At 43.6% G+C, this 13,135-nt stretch overlaps 3 protein-coding genes across 3 annotated transcripts in view; all 3 read right to left on the bottom strand.

Annotated features, from left to right (window-relative positions):
* LOC147431923 (kinesin-like protein KIN-14B) overlaps window positions 1–13,135 on the bottom strand; it is an 81,493-nt gene that overhangs the window by 15,378 nt on the left and 52,980 nt on the right. The window lies entirely within an intron of this gene.
* Window positions 2,310–3,433, bottom strand: LOC147431925 (uncharacterized). Its single transcript, XM_086493058.1, has 2 exons — window positions 3,293–3,433; window positions 2,310–3,150 (listed from the first exon to the last, which is right to left on the bottom strand). The coding sequence occupies exons 1-2, from the start codon at window positions 3,329–3,331 to the stop codon at window positions 2,665–2,667; spliced, it is 525 nt and encodes a 174-aa protein (XP_086349184.1). The 5' UTR covers window positions 3,332–3,433; the 3' UTR covers window positions 2,310–2,664.
* LOC147431924 (uncharacterized) lies at window positions 4,095–6,141 on the bottom strand. The gene is made up of 2 exons (XM_086494522.1): window positions 4,801–6,141; window positions 4,095–4,706 (listed from the first exon to the last, which is right to left on the bottom strand). Exons 1-2 carry the CDS (start codon window positions 5,680–5,682, stop codon window positions 4,095–4,097), a joined length of 1,494 nt encoding a protein of 497 aa, XP_086350648.1. The 5' UTR covers window positions 5,683–6,141.

Here is a 13,135-nt window from a genome sequence, read left to right as displayed (position 1 = left end):
GTGCTCTAAGTAGTGTCCTCCGGAGAAGGCTATATCAAACTGCTGAATGAAAGCCAAAGCCTTCGGCGCATCTCGGAATCCGGAAAAAGATTCAAATTTCACTGATTGTCCACCCTCTTTAAATTCTTTTGTCTTTTTGTTCTTGTCTTCAAGGAAATCATATTGGTTGGCTCTGTTAAAGTGTTTCTTCTTTGCATAAAACATGTGATCATCGGAGTCCGAACTGTCAGAGGATCAAGGTGGAACCAAACGTAAAATATTGTACGTATTCGGTACGTAAGGTACGCAGTCCTGTATGGATTGAGGTTTAAGGTACGTAAAAATACACACTTTTGGTACAAATATATCACTCTATATGTCTATATGGCATTAAACATCAATCAAGTGACCTACCATGGTCCATGATACGAGCTTCGGACACAATACCACATTTTAATAATAGCAATGGAACTTAAGAGGAGGGAGAAACCCACCCCAAAAAAAATATATACGGAATGAATCCGTACGGTACGGATCCAGTCTGTACGTACGTACGGTCCAACCTTGCAGAGGATGACTCCTCCATAGAACTGCAGAAACTATAGCTTCTACTTTTGTGGGATCCATGTGTACCCCATCCTTTGAAACAATGTGTCCAAGGAAGTGAATCTCTTCCAAAAAAAATTCACTCTTCTTCGCATTAATGAGTAGCTTGTTCTTGCGCAACTCATTGGAAACTGCGGTTAAGTGATCCTTATACTCCTCTTCAAACTTTGAGTAGACAAGCATATCATCAAAGAAGGTACCCACGAAGTTTCTTTGTGGTCTAAATATTATATACCTACCCACGAAGTTTCTTTGTGGTCTAAATATTATGTCCATCATTCTATTGAACGTGGCAGGAGCGCTCCATTTGTGAGACCAAATGGCATGACAAGAAACTCATAGAGACCAAATGTTGTCCTAACGCAGTCTTGTGGACATCTTCTGGCCTAATCCGTATCAGGTGGTACCCAATCTTTAGGTCTATCCTGGTAAACACTGACGCTCTACATTTATCCTCAATATGGGGAACTTATTCTTGATGGTATTCTTATTCAAAGTGCGGAAGTCCATGCACCTTCGCCATGAACCATCCTTCTTCTGCACTAGGAGTACACGCGAACAAAAAAGGGATGGACTGGGCTGAATCAGCCCCTCCTCTAAAAGCTCATTGACTTGACTCATAATCTCTTTCTGTTGGGCTGCACTAACCCTATACCGTGGTCTATTTGGTGGACTAGAACCTTGCACAAGATCTATGGTATGATATCATGCCTCTCAGGAGGTGTGGCAAAGAGTCCGAAAAACAATTGCTGAAACCACTCAGAAAAGTTGACCTATCTTTATCTAAGGTAGACAAATTAGATACAACTTCAGGTAATTCTTTTGCAAAGATCAAGTACGCAGAAAGATGATTCTTTATTACAGATGAAATAGCAGAAGCAGAAACAACTGGAACAGACTCGCTTTTAAGCTTTACATCAAGGACATGAGTCTCTCCTCTATGTACAAGGGCAATCTTTTTGTTGTAAGTATCCACCATAGCAGTAACACCATGGGATACCAAATAACACATCACAGCCCTCAAGTGGCATAATATGAAATTCTTTTGCATTTACATAACTCTAAATGTGGAAACGAAGCTTCTCCAAAATGGGAGTAATAGGCTCTAAATGACCTTGGCATGCCAAACTTGCTTCACCTGCCACATACCCATCTCCTCTGCAAGAATGCCCAACTTTGATGCGAATTCTGGTGATTTGAAATTTGCACGGGCTCTTGGATCAAAGAAAACCAGCACTGTCTCGTCTCTAACTTTGCCCCAAGCTCTGCACAATTCTGTGGCATCTATGTTTGGCTGGTCACCAACCAAATCTGGGACAAGTCCTGCACTGGGCTTTGGCTTCTTTTCTTTATGCTCTGACTTGTCATCCTTATCCTGTGACTTCTTTTGTGGGCATTCATTCGCAAAATGTCCCTCCTCTTCACAAATTTAGCATTCTTGGCCTCTCTTAGCGCTTTCCTTTCTTCAAAAGATTTGCCAAAAAAATACCTTTTTGATTCTTGTCCTCGCCTCGAAGAAGATTTAAACTACTTCTTGGCAAGTCAGCTTCATCAGTGGAGGGTTTCTTTGTGGGAGGCACAAAAGGCTTTGCTGCAGCATTGCCCTTGGCTGAAAACTGTTTGCCATGGGACCCTCTCTTGTTGCTATTAAATCCATCGAAATCTCCCTGCATAGTTGACACGTACAGTCACGTACGATGGTTACACGTACGAAGACGTGCGGTACTAATCGAACTAAAAAAAATTAGACGTACGTTGACGTAACGTACGATGCAAAAAAATAAATCATATATTTTTCAGAGCTTTTACTCTATTATGAGTAACTACTTAGTATTAAGTACATACAACTCAAAGGAGATGTCTTACAAGTAAGAACATTAAAGATTTTGCCATGGACATTGGAAACGGCAATGTTCGAAAAAAGATGATCATGATTGCATTTGATTTCACAATTCATTACATAAGTAGAGAGTCGAGGCTCGAGAGATACAAGTGACAAAAAGTAGTACAAAAAAGTAGTGACACAACTCATAGTCTCATGGCCCATGGGTACAAACTTTAAAGCATAAAGAGAGAGTTCTAAGTGCTCATATCTCTCTCATCACCGGAGTTGTGGTCCGAGCTTGAGCTAGAGGTAGCTGCATCATCCTCATCACTACTTGCATCAGATGCACTAGATGCAAGACCATAATCTCCCTCACTAAGGATGTTGCCCTCATCATCAAACTCTGGCTCTCTAGGATCCGCAGGTCTAGAAATGGACACATTCTCCAAAGTGGTGTCCGCCATAGTAGATCCGCTACCCGAGCCTCGCCGCACATAGGTCCTGGGTGTCCGTGCCGACGCTCTTCCACTCCCACGAGCAACCGAAGTGGAAGCTCCTCTACCTGTAGTTGCCAAAGCTCGCACAACCACCTTCTTGCGGGACCGTGTGCGAGAGACACGGCGATCAATCTCCTCCAACTCCAAGTAGAGGTCTCGAAATATTTGCTCCTCCTCTGGATCGCGATCTTTGTTGAGACTCTTAAGAGTCTCAATGGAGAGCTTGCAATCATCTACATTCACCTATTTGTCATTTACAACATGCAAGAAGATTAATGGAGTTAGCAATTTGGTATGCCAAAAATATGAGCACATGATACATCATACATATTACATCATACATGTGAAAGCATAAATACAGGTATGATGTAGCCAACTCAACTACCTGCCTAGCCATTGGCATCTCGTGCATGGACCTCAACATGCGTAAATTGGAGCGACAATAGATAAGCCGCTCCAATTGCTTCGTAGAAAGCTTGTTGTGGATCTTGGTGTGTATAAGAGAATACGCCGACCAATTCCGCTCACATGCACCCGATGAGCAATCCTAGAGCACATAGATGATAGAAGAGAGGCATGAGATTTGAATTGTGGGAATTTTCAATTGAGAGGTGACTTATGTGACATGTCACATGAATGATGAATGTCAAATGATGACATGATTGAGATTATAAATTTATAATTTATGGTATGGTATTATGTATAATTATTAATATATATGATATACCTATCCAAGAACCCTCAATGCCACCCTTTGCAGGTGAGGCAATTGATAGCCAAAACATTCCCACCAAAAAAGAGGCTTCACTAACGAATCCCTCTTCCAACACACCGAGGAAGCGAATGCCGTGCCTCTTTGGTCTCCATAGTTGATGAGCTCTTGGAGAAACTCTCCATGGTGTTCTTCATTGAATATCTTTGGAAGGTACTTGTCGCGCTCCTCTTGAAGTGCTTGATCCGCAAAGATTGATGGCTTTTTGAAAGCCGGATGCAAGAGGGCGGCAAAGCCATGGATTGGTCGCGTCATCCAATCCCACAGCTTTTTAACAAGGAAGAGAATGTCATCTCTTTGGAGAGTCCTCCAACACATCACTACAAAGAGAGAGAAAGATAGTCAAGCATGGAAGGGTAGAACCGTAGATAGAAAAAGACAACTTACAATGTACATAAATCATAAGGTGATATGTTTACCGTGAACCATCGGGTGCTCCATCAAGAATGGTGGATCTCTCAATCTCCTTGTAAGCCTCCTCCATGAAGTGGTAAAGGAGACCTATGGTAAACCCTTCCATGTCGGTCATCCGAAGCACCTTATACAATGGCAATACCACCATGACAAGACCCTTGACCTCTTGCCAAAACTCCTCCTTCAAGCAAAGCCGTTGGATGGCCTTTGCATCTTGTTGGGATGATTGGGTCTCTTCTTCAATCCATGCTTTGAACTCATCCGAGACCATTGTCTTTTGCAAGTTGGTTTGCACATCATAGAGGCGCTCAAGGAGGAGCCACATAGCGGCAAAGCGTATTGCGGAAGGCTTCTTCAACTCCAAGCCGGAGTAAGTGCGATATATCGCAAGTACTCTCACCTTTTTGTTGATGAAGTTGACGATGGAGAGGGCTTGGGATAGAATGTCCTTTACCCAAGGTAGGTCGCCAATGTCCTCCAAGAGGAGGTCAATGCAATGTGATGCACATGGAGTCCATACTATGTGTGGATACTCCGCCTCTAGCTTTTTGGCCATGGAAGCACAATTGGAGGCATTGTCAGTGATTACTTGAATGACGTTGCTTGGACCGATCTACATATGGAGAAAGAAGGGAAAGTGAGAAGAGCCAAGGCAAAAGACAAAATTGAAAATAGTAGATACTTGAGAGTGGAATCAAAAATTTTACCTCTTTTATGGCTTGACGAATGTGGCGGTAAATGAAGGCACCCGTGACCTTTTTCCCCCTTGCTCCCGCATCAACCACTCGCAAGAAGTAGGTGCCAAGAGGGCATGAGACAAGGATATTAATGATTCCCCTCTTCTTGCGGTCACTCCATCCATCGGTGAGAATAGAGCAACCATACTTTACCCATCCGGCACGCACGGGGTCAAGAGACTTGTCGATTCGTGCCCTCTCTTCATCAAGCTTTTTGGTGCGCATGTCATGGTATGACACTCCCGTCCACCCTTCACATGGACCAACCGCGGCAATAGCCTTCACCATGCGTTTCCAACGATCCGTGCGAAGAATATGAAAAGAGAGATTGCACTCAATGATGGTGCGTGCAATCTCTATCTCCGCTTGTCGTTGCCTCTCTTTGAGGAAAGACAATGGACCGGAAGTTCCACCCACCGTTTGTGCAAGAGTAGCTTGCTTTGGAGGCCGCCCACCATGACTTCTTTTGCTCTTCTTTGAGACGCTACCACCCTCGGTGGAGGCCATGGTAGCGCCGCCGGATGCAACGGACATTGATGGAGAAGCATCCTCTCCCGAATCGGAGAGATCATGGTCGGGCGGAACCACCTCCTCCGATGCCTTTGCAACCGCCTTGCGCGTCTTCAAGGGGAGATACTTTGCTTTGCACTCTTGGAGAATGTCGTCGGGGATATTCGGACAAGGACCCGCTTCCCCTCCCACCTTGGTCAAGTGGATGATAAGGCGGGTGGAGCTTGAGGTCATGGTCTTCGGGCAATATTTGCAATACCATTTGCAAACATTTTGCTTGTTCTTCACCCTTTCAAAGGGGCGGCAATGCTTGTTGAAGGCTTCATGAAGAGCGGGCGGCATTATGGAGAGCTTGAGGGATGGGGAGTGATGAGAGAACTTTAGAGTAATGGAGAGCTTGAAGGAGATGGATGGAGATGAAGGGAGCTTAAGGAATAATGGAGAGCTTGAAGGAGATGAAGAAAGCTTGAGCCTTGAAGGAACAATGGAGAGCTTGAAGGAGATGAAGGGAGCTTGAAGGAGTAATGGAGAGCTTGAAGACTTGATGGAGTGCCAAAGCTTGAAGCCTTGATGGAGTGCCAAAGCTTGAAGCCTTGGCCCTTGATGAATGGAGAGAGCTTGAGGGAGCTTGAGTAGGGAAGGAGATGAATGAGAGAGCTTGAGGGATATATGGAGAAGAAGAGAGGGTGGGCAACCTTATATAGGTTTTGAGGAGAGAGGGAGAAGAGGGTTAAAGAGAGAGCATGCTTCAAAATTCAAATTCCATGTGCCATGGCCATAGCCCATGTGGCTTTGTGTGTGTGTGTGTGTGTGGATGTTGGGGGGGGGGGGGGGGGGGGGGGGGGGGGGGGTCGGGGTGGGATGGCACATTGGCTTATGATGCCCCAAGGGCCAAGGCTCCAAGGCCCCCAACGTTCAATTTTTAACGTTCAAAAACTGCCAGCACGTGGCGCTACAAAACGGCTGTAAAAACAGTCAAAAAAGTCCGCCAACGGTCACTTTTTTTTGATCGGACAGAACCCGGACGAGACAGACGGGACGGGACGGAACGGACGGGACGTTCCGTTCGACGGACGTGGACAACCCTCGACATATTGTTGGCCACTCTCGCGTTCTCAATCAACTGTGCCATATTCATGACAGTACTCTTTGTGCAGTAGTCCCTGATTTTCTTGGTCAATCCGCAACAGTACTTCTCAATCTGTTTTGACAATGGCACAAACCTATAAGAGATTACTGGCAACAGTGCGGCCCAAGATTGTTTATTGTACTCTTCACAATTCACACACTGTTTAGCATTCAACTCGTGCCATTCCGTCATCACATCCACTTCAAAAGTGTTTGTAAGCCATGCAGGTGCAAAAACTTGTTTGAATTGGACCCACGTTGTAGGGGCTCGACCCTGATTCAACAATGCGATCCACCATTGAAGCGCAATCCCTTTCAAGAAAGTGGCAGCCTTGCATATCTTCGAATACTCTGTGAAATTTCCTCCAGCACAAACTGTTGTATGAAGGTCAAAGCCTTCAATTGATTCTCAATTCCCCTGAAAGTTTCAAACGGTCTCTGAGTCAAGACCTCATCACTAGGGTAAGTCAAATTGCCCAAATGTGTCGCAAAACCCCGTTTCGCATGACCCATCAATTCTTGAATAGAATTTGACTTTTGTTCCAAGTACTAGTCTCGGATCTCTGTAGGAAGTCCGCAGCAAAACTGCTCAATCTGTTCTTTAAACGAGACCTTCTTAAATAAAGAGGCTAGTAGAAAAGAGTTCTAAAATCTCTCGCAATAAGCGTCCAGAGAATCTCCCTTGGTCATCCGAAGATGATTCCAAGCAGTTCGTATATCTCGTTCATACTCCCCAGTTAGCCAAGAAGAAATAAAAAACCTTTTGAATTTCAACCATTTAACTAGAGCTTCCTTCCTCAGAAGAAGAGTGGACCACCATGTTGGAGCATTTCCCTTGAAGAAAGATGTAGCCCTACTAATCTTGGAGTGCTCTGAGTAATGTCCTCCAGAGAAAGCTATGTCATCAATGAAGGTCAAAGTCCTTAGAGCATCTCTGAATCCAGAAAAAGAGTCAAACTGAATCGATTTGTCCACCTTCTTTGAATTCATTTACTTTCTTGCTTTTATCTTTGAGGAAGTCATATTGGTTGGCTTTGTAAAAATGCTTCTTCTTTGCATAAAACATGTGATCGTCGGAGTCCGAACTATCTCAGGATGACTCCTTTGTAGAACTGTCAGAAACTAGGCGAAATTTAGGCTTCTTTGTCTTTTTCTTGCCATTTCCAAAGCTTTGCTTTTTGCTTCTCTTTTTGCCTTTTCTGACGTCTTCGCTCGAGTCAGAACTAGAAGAAATGTCAAAAGAAGAAGAAGAAGAAGAAGAAGAATTGGGTAGTCCTTCAAATTGTACACGCTTCTTTTGACATCTTGCCGAGGCAAAAGAAGATTGACGACCCAAATAACCCGGGAAGTCAGTTCCTTTCTTGTGCTTTGTCTTGTGCTTTTTGGATTTGTTGTTTGCATCCAAAAGCCGGCTAATCTGTGTCTGAACCACCTCTTGTAATTCTTATTATGTAAACATCCTCAGAGAAGGAGGTTTATTGATTGCCAGTTTGATGGGTGGCTCTGTGGCCTTATGTACTTCGGGGAGGGATTGCAGAGACAAAAATTTTGCAAATTTTGGATCCTTCGCAATTTTAATCATCTGCTTTGTTGCCTCATCAACCAATTGTCGACGTTCCATCTCTTCAATCTCGAACTGAGTAGGCCGAGGTGGCCCATGCTCTTCCTCTGTTTGCTCATGAGAATCTTCTTCATAATCTCCTACCGCATTCGCAAATGCAAAAGAAGTCCGCTGATTTTTGCTGGATTCCATAAGTGCCACGAGAAAAGGATCGAATTTCCCGGAAGAAGAAAATCGACCGGGCTTTGATACCACTGTAACAAACTTGGACACCCCAAGTCAAGATTCTACCACGACACAACAGAGATTCACTTCAAAACAGTTCACAAAATTCACACGGCCCGGTGTAGTTCCGTGCCCAGAGGTATTGGCCCCAAAGACTGGCGCCCCTTTCGGTATTTCTTTTTGTATTAATCTGTGTTCAAAGTACAAGAGAGTAGGCAGGTGCTCACTCTCAGACTCTATGTCCAGATGCTCTAAGAAGTGAGGCCTTGCCCACCTTTTTAAAGGTACAAGGGATGCCCAAAAGCAGAGCCCCAAAAGCATTAAACTCAAAAGCTTTTAATTCTCAAAAGCAATTGTCCCAAAAGCTGTCACAAAAACCAGCTAGCATAGATTGCGCAATTTTGTAAAGCCTGTCATGTCAGCGGCGTAATTTCCACCACGATTTCCGGGCTGCCACGTCAACCTGTCGATGCAATATCCGGGATCTGCTGCCACGTCAGCAGTGTGTGTGTCCCCCCCCCCGGTTCTGGAACACCGTTCTGGTTACACCTTGTTTCAAAACAACGTTCCGTTTCCGTCTCCATTTTGGGAACAGGAGTCGTTCGGAAAACTGTTTCAGAACATTTGGGCTGCGTTCTGCAAGTTCCTTGTTACATTGGTTTCATGACCTTCCTGCGGATACATTTGATGATAAAATGGTGCTAATCACACTTAATCATCTATGGCATGTAAATCTGGCATGCAATCAAGGACATTTGCAATTTCAAGAGGGGGGTATGTCACGAGGCTGTGGCTATTTAATTTTTGGGACCCTCTTTTTGAAGTCACGAATGGCTAGACATTGTATGGCCAGTGTGAAACAGCCGACAGCCCAAAGTTTCACCTGCAGCAATAAAGGCCAGGTCACCAGGAGTTGGTCGGGCCAGTTAATACAAAAATCCGAGCAATAAAAGGGAGGCACGGCTCAGTTCAAGGTCATTTAGGCCCCTCGCTACACTATATAAGTTGGTGGGTACTAGGAATTTAACTCAAGAGGGAAAACTAGACATAATTTACATGGCGGCACCAGATCAAATGGACGCCCATTTTTGAGAGAGGAGGCTGATTTGGGCTGCTCCTTCAATAATTGACTACAGAGTGGGTCTGTGTGTGTGTGTGTGTGTGTGTGTGTGTGTGTGTGTGTGTGTGAGTGATGGGTGCAGGTTTAACACCTTTAATGGAAAACTTGCCTTCTCCATTGTCTTATGTAGCACGATGATTCCACTCTCATCCACCTTTGAATGCAGAAACGTAATGACCATCTCAAGGGCTTTCCATCTGTATATACAGTTGTGTGGGTTCATGCACGATTACTGAGACAAGAGCCTCTTGCACACGTACTCGATTAGCTAATTGCTAACCCCCCGCAAGTACAAGTGACTTGGAGACATTTCACGCGAGAAATCTCGTCTGATTCAAAGGGCAAGTAGCCCTACAGGTGCGCGAACTCGAGGGCTTGCTATTGGATGCGACCGGCACACGAAACGGAGCTCGAAAAAGCAAATTACAGCCTGCTTTGTATTTTTGCAGGTTGAGGGTTTTCCGAGCACAAAACAGAGAATTCAGCGCGCTGAGATTTCTCGCCAGGTTTGGGAAAGTGCTCAAATGCGCCAGGGAAGTCACATTTTTCTTGGGGATATTGTTTGTGAAGCCCCCTTCTACGGTTATGCTACCGAAATCGGGCTAAAGTAGATCATTTTCAGCCCGATAAAAGCGGGACAGCTCCTAGGAATTTACACGTTTTCTCCAAAGTTTTAATTGAATAAAGAAATCTGAAGGGGCACCAATCGTTGGGGCCTACAGGGTGTCATTGTCTGCTTGGTAGCACTTAAGCTATCAGGCCGTGTTTTGTTTGAGGTGTAATTCCCAGTCACAGGCTTGTTCCTGAAGTTCCTCTATGTCGTAAAGTTTAACAGTGTAAAGATCATGAAATTAAATAAAATGGTACATGATATCTAGAAACATCTCGAGAAATGCTTTTGAACACTTATAATATGCTATCCAAAGTACCCATAAAAATTATAATCCATTACTTCTATACACAACCTCCATAGTCTAGTCTGAGAGAAAAATGAGCGAGGTGCAAGCATATATGTGTTTGACATTTCTGTAATTGTCACGCGAGAAAAAAAATTATTTGTGACTAAAATTAAATATAGAAAGTTGTGTGGGTCAAATATGCAACGCTTTCAAATTCAATTAAAGACCACATAAGACATTTAGTTCATCTAATGCAATGTCGTATAGTGCATATATACTAGATCTACGACTCCATTACTTAAGGTGATACTATTTGATAGTTATACAAGCCATATTTTAGTGATCCATATCATATCCTAGAAAATGTGTATGTTGTTATTCTTATATTTTATTGATCAAATATTAGCCTTAAAATAAAGTCCACTTTTAAAAATTTTCATATATATCATTTATTTGTATACAAATACCTCATATGGACACAATTTGGAACTTTCTATACACACTTTCCTTAGTTTTTCATAGCAATGCTTTTTTTGCAACAATATACGCACTAAAAAAATTTTTAAATAGCTTAAATTACAAGATACATGTGAGTTTGAAACATTACAAAATGCTTAGTAGATGGGTATTGGACTAAAGATACATTATAGACCTTAAGTTTTGCCCCATAGCCTCATCATGTTAATGAAAGGGGCCTTGAAATACCAAAATTTTCCTCTTTTTCAACATATTGAAGATTTGGGTTTTTTTATTATAGCAAAAAATTAATCTCCTAACTAAGTTATGAACCTTGATTTCTTGGTATAATAAGTTTTTTTCCTATCCATACACCTTGAAATGAACGCAAAATCCTATTTTGATGAGAAGTTAAATTCACTGTTTGTTAAAACTGCACTAAATTTTTGTGATTGAACCATCTTAAAACTGGTCAACGTAATCTTAATTTTATATTAATTGTTGCAAAATTAAAATTTGGCTATGCTCTTCACCTCATAACTGACCTAAGGTATGAATGTGACCTATAAATCTTTTCTCTAGATTCACCACATAATTATGATAAGTTGTTGGAAAAATAGGACACCTCAGTGTCTCAATACGCTTGAATGTCCGATTACAGAACTAGTGTTAAAGCAAGACCACTATACAGAACCTAGACTCTTGTCCAACTGTATAAGAAAACCAGTTGCTCAAAGCATTTTCTCAAAGCAGGATGTCACGTGACACATCCAACCCTATGTGTCCGTGGACAAGCTACAGCACGACAAGGGTTCAATCAGTCTAGTCAGTCTAGATTAGAAGTGATCTGGCACTTTAGTGAGTCTATTCGTAGATCGTGCATGCCCAGTCACTTAGCATAGATGCATATCCTCCGGTTGCACACAGCATGATCATCGGAATTCCCATCAGAATCCATTAGCATCAGTTAGGGGAATTTTGCAGTGCATTTAGCCTATTTTCCTATTTTTGGTTATTTTTACTTATTATTTTTAAGTGACTATCCAACAAAAGTAGGTAGGGCAATTTTGCTAAGTTAATATATAAGAAAACCCAAGTTAGCACTTTCTGGCAGAAGAGGCAGCAGGAGCTTCCCGCTCAACAGGCAACTTCTCAGCGGTACCCCCGAGCACCCCAGCGTTTTTGGATTCCATCCTCGCCGGCGGGCGAGTTCCCACCATTGGCGTTTTCTCATTTGCAGACCCTCGCCATCAACCTCCGCATCCTAGCCGTTGCAGATCCCCAGTATCGCCATCAAACTCCATTTGCTAGCATTTCCACAATTCAACCATCTCAGCGTTTTTGCAAGCATCAGCGTTTTTGGATTGTAGATTCAGATCAGCCTAGCGTTTTTGGCTAGCAGCAAGACCTATCAGCGTTTTCAGTTTCAGCCCCTTACCGCATCAAAACCACAGTGTTTTCAGCATTGCTTGATCCCACAGACATCCTACAGCCTAGCGTTTCCAAATCGCCCTCAAGCATACCCAGATCCTCAACGTTTGTACTAACGCTACAGGCAGCCCCAGCGTTTTCCATCTTCAGCCTTGCTGCAGCAGATGGTCAGCGTTTTCAGCATGCCTGAACAGTAGCAGATTCAGCCCTAGACTCATGCAGAAGATCCCCATTTTCAGCCTTCAAAAACGCAGCCAAAACAGTCATTTTCAGCCACCAAAAACAGTCCCGGATTTTCAGCCATAGCGTGTTTATGGACAGCAGATAGAAGACCGCAGATTTCAGCCCTAGAGTCGTCGTCGTCGTCCCCGTCGTCGTCATCGGCATAGTCCCAGGTTGCATCAGTCCATTGCATCGTCATTGTACCACTTTGTGCAATCAATAAGTAGACCACTCTCGCTGACGAGAGTGGGGCCTTCGGCGGAGGGTTTTACGTCTCTGGTGTCGTATCTCTCTTCTCTCTATCTCTCAGTCTCATACACTTGCACGCACAATATCCACTCACTTTGTTCGTGATCACAGCACTCTCCATAAAGAACGGAAGGCTCTCCCTTCCATAAGAACTAAAAGGAACCTTGAGCAAAATATGGATCACTCATCTTGAGAAAGAACAACATTCATTCCGTTGCACCTAACACAGGAACAAAATCCTTGTTTATGCACTCAACAGGGGATTGTTTCTATTACGTCATCTGTAGGATTGGGACCAAGGGGCACAGTGGCATGCACAGATAGGTGCATAGGGCACACTGTGTGTCAAAAACTGCTAACATGTCAAGCCACTGAAGACCCAAAGGGTTAGGACTCCCTGAGCCTAACCCAAGCCAGCCTGCAGATTCCGACCGAGGGGCCTAAACCCTAGCAGAAGCAAAAGAAGAAGAAGTCCTCACCAAATTACAAGTTCTTGCCGAGTGG

This window comes from Adiantum capillus-veneris, chromosome 21 (genome assembly GCF_014529385.1).
Source record: "Adiantum capillus-veneris isolate H3 chromosome 21, ASM1452938v2, whole genome shotgun sequence".
Classification (NCBI taxonomy): domain Eukaryota; kingdom Viridiplantae; phylum Streptophyta; class Polypodiopsida; order Polypodiales; family Pteridaceae; genus Adiantum; species Adiantum capillus-veneris.
Note: the sequence above shows the minus strand (reverse complement) of the source record. Positions and strands in the feature narration are given on the sequence as shown.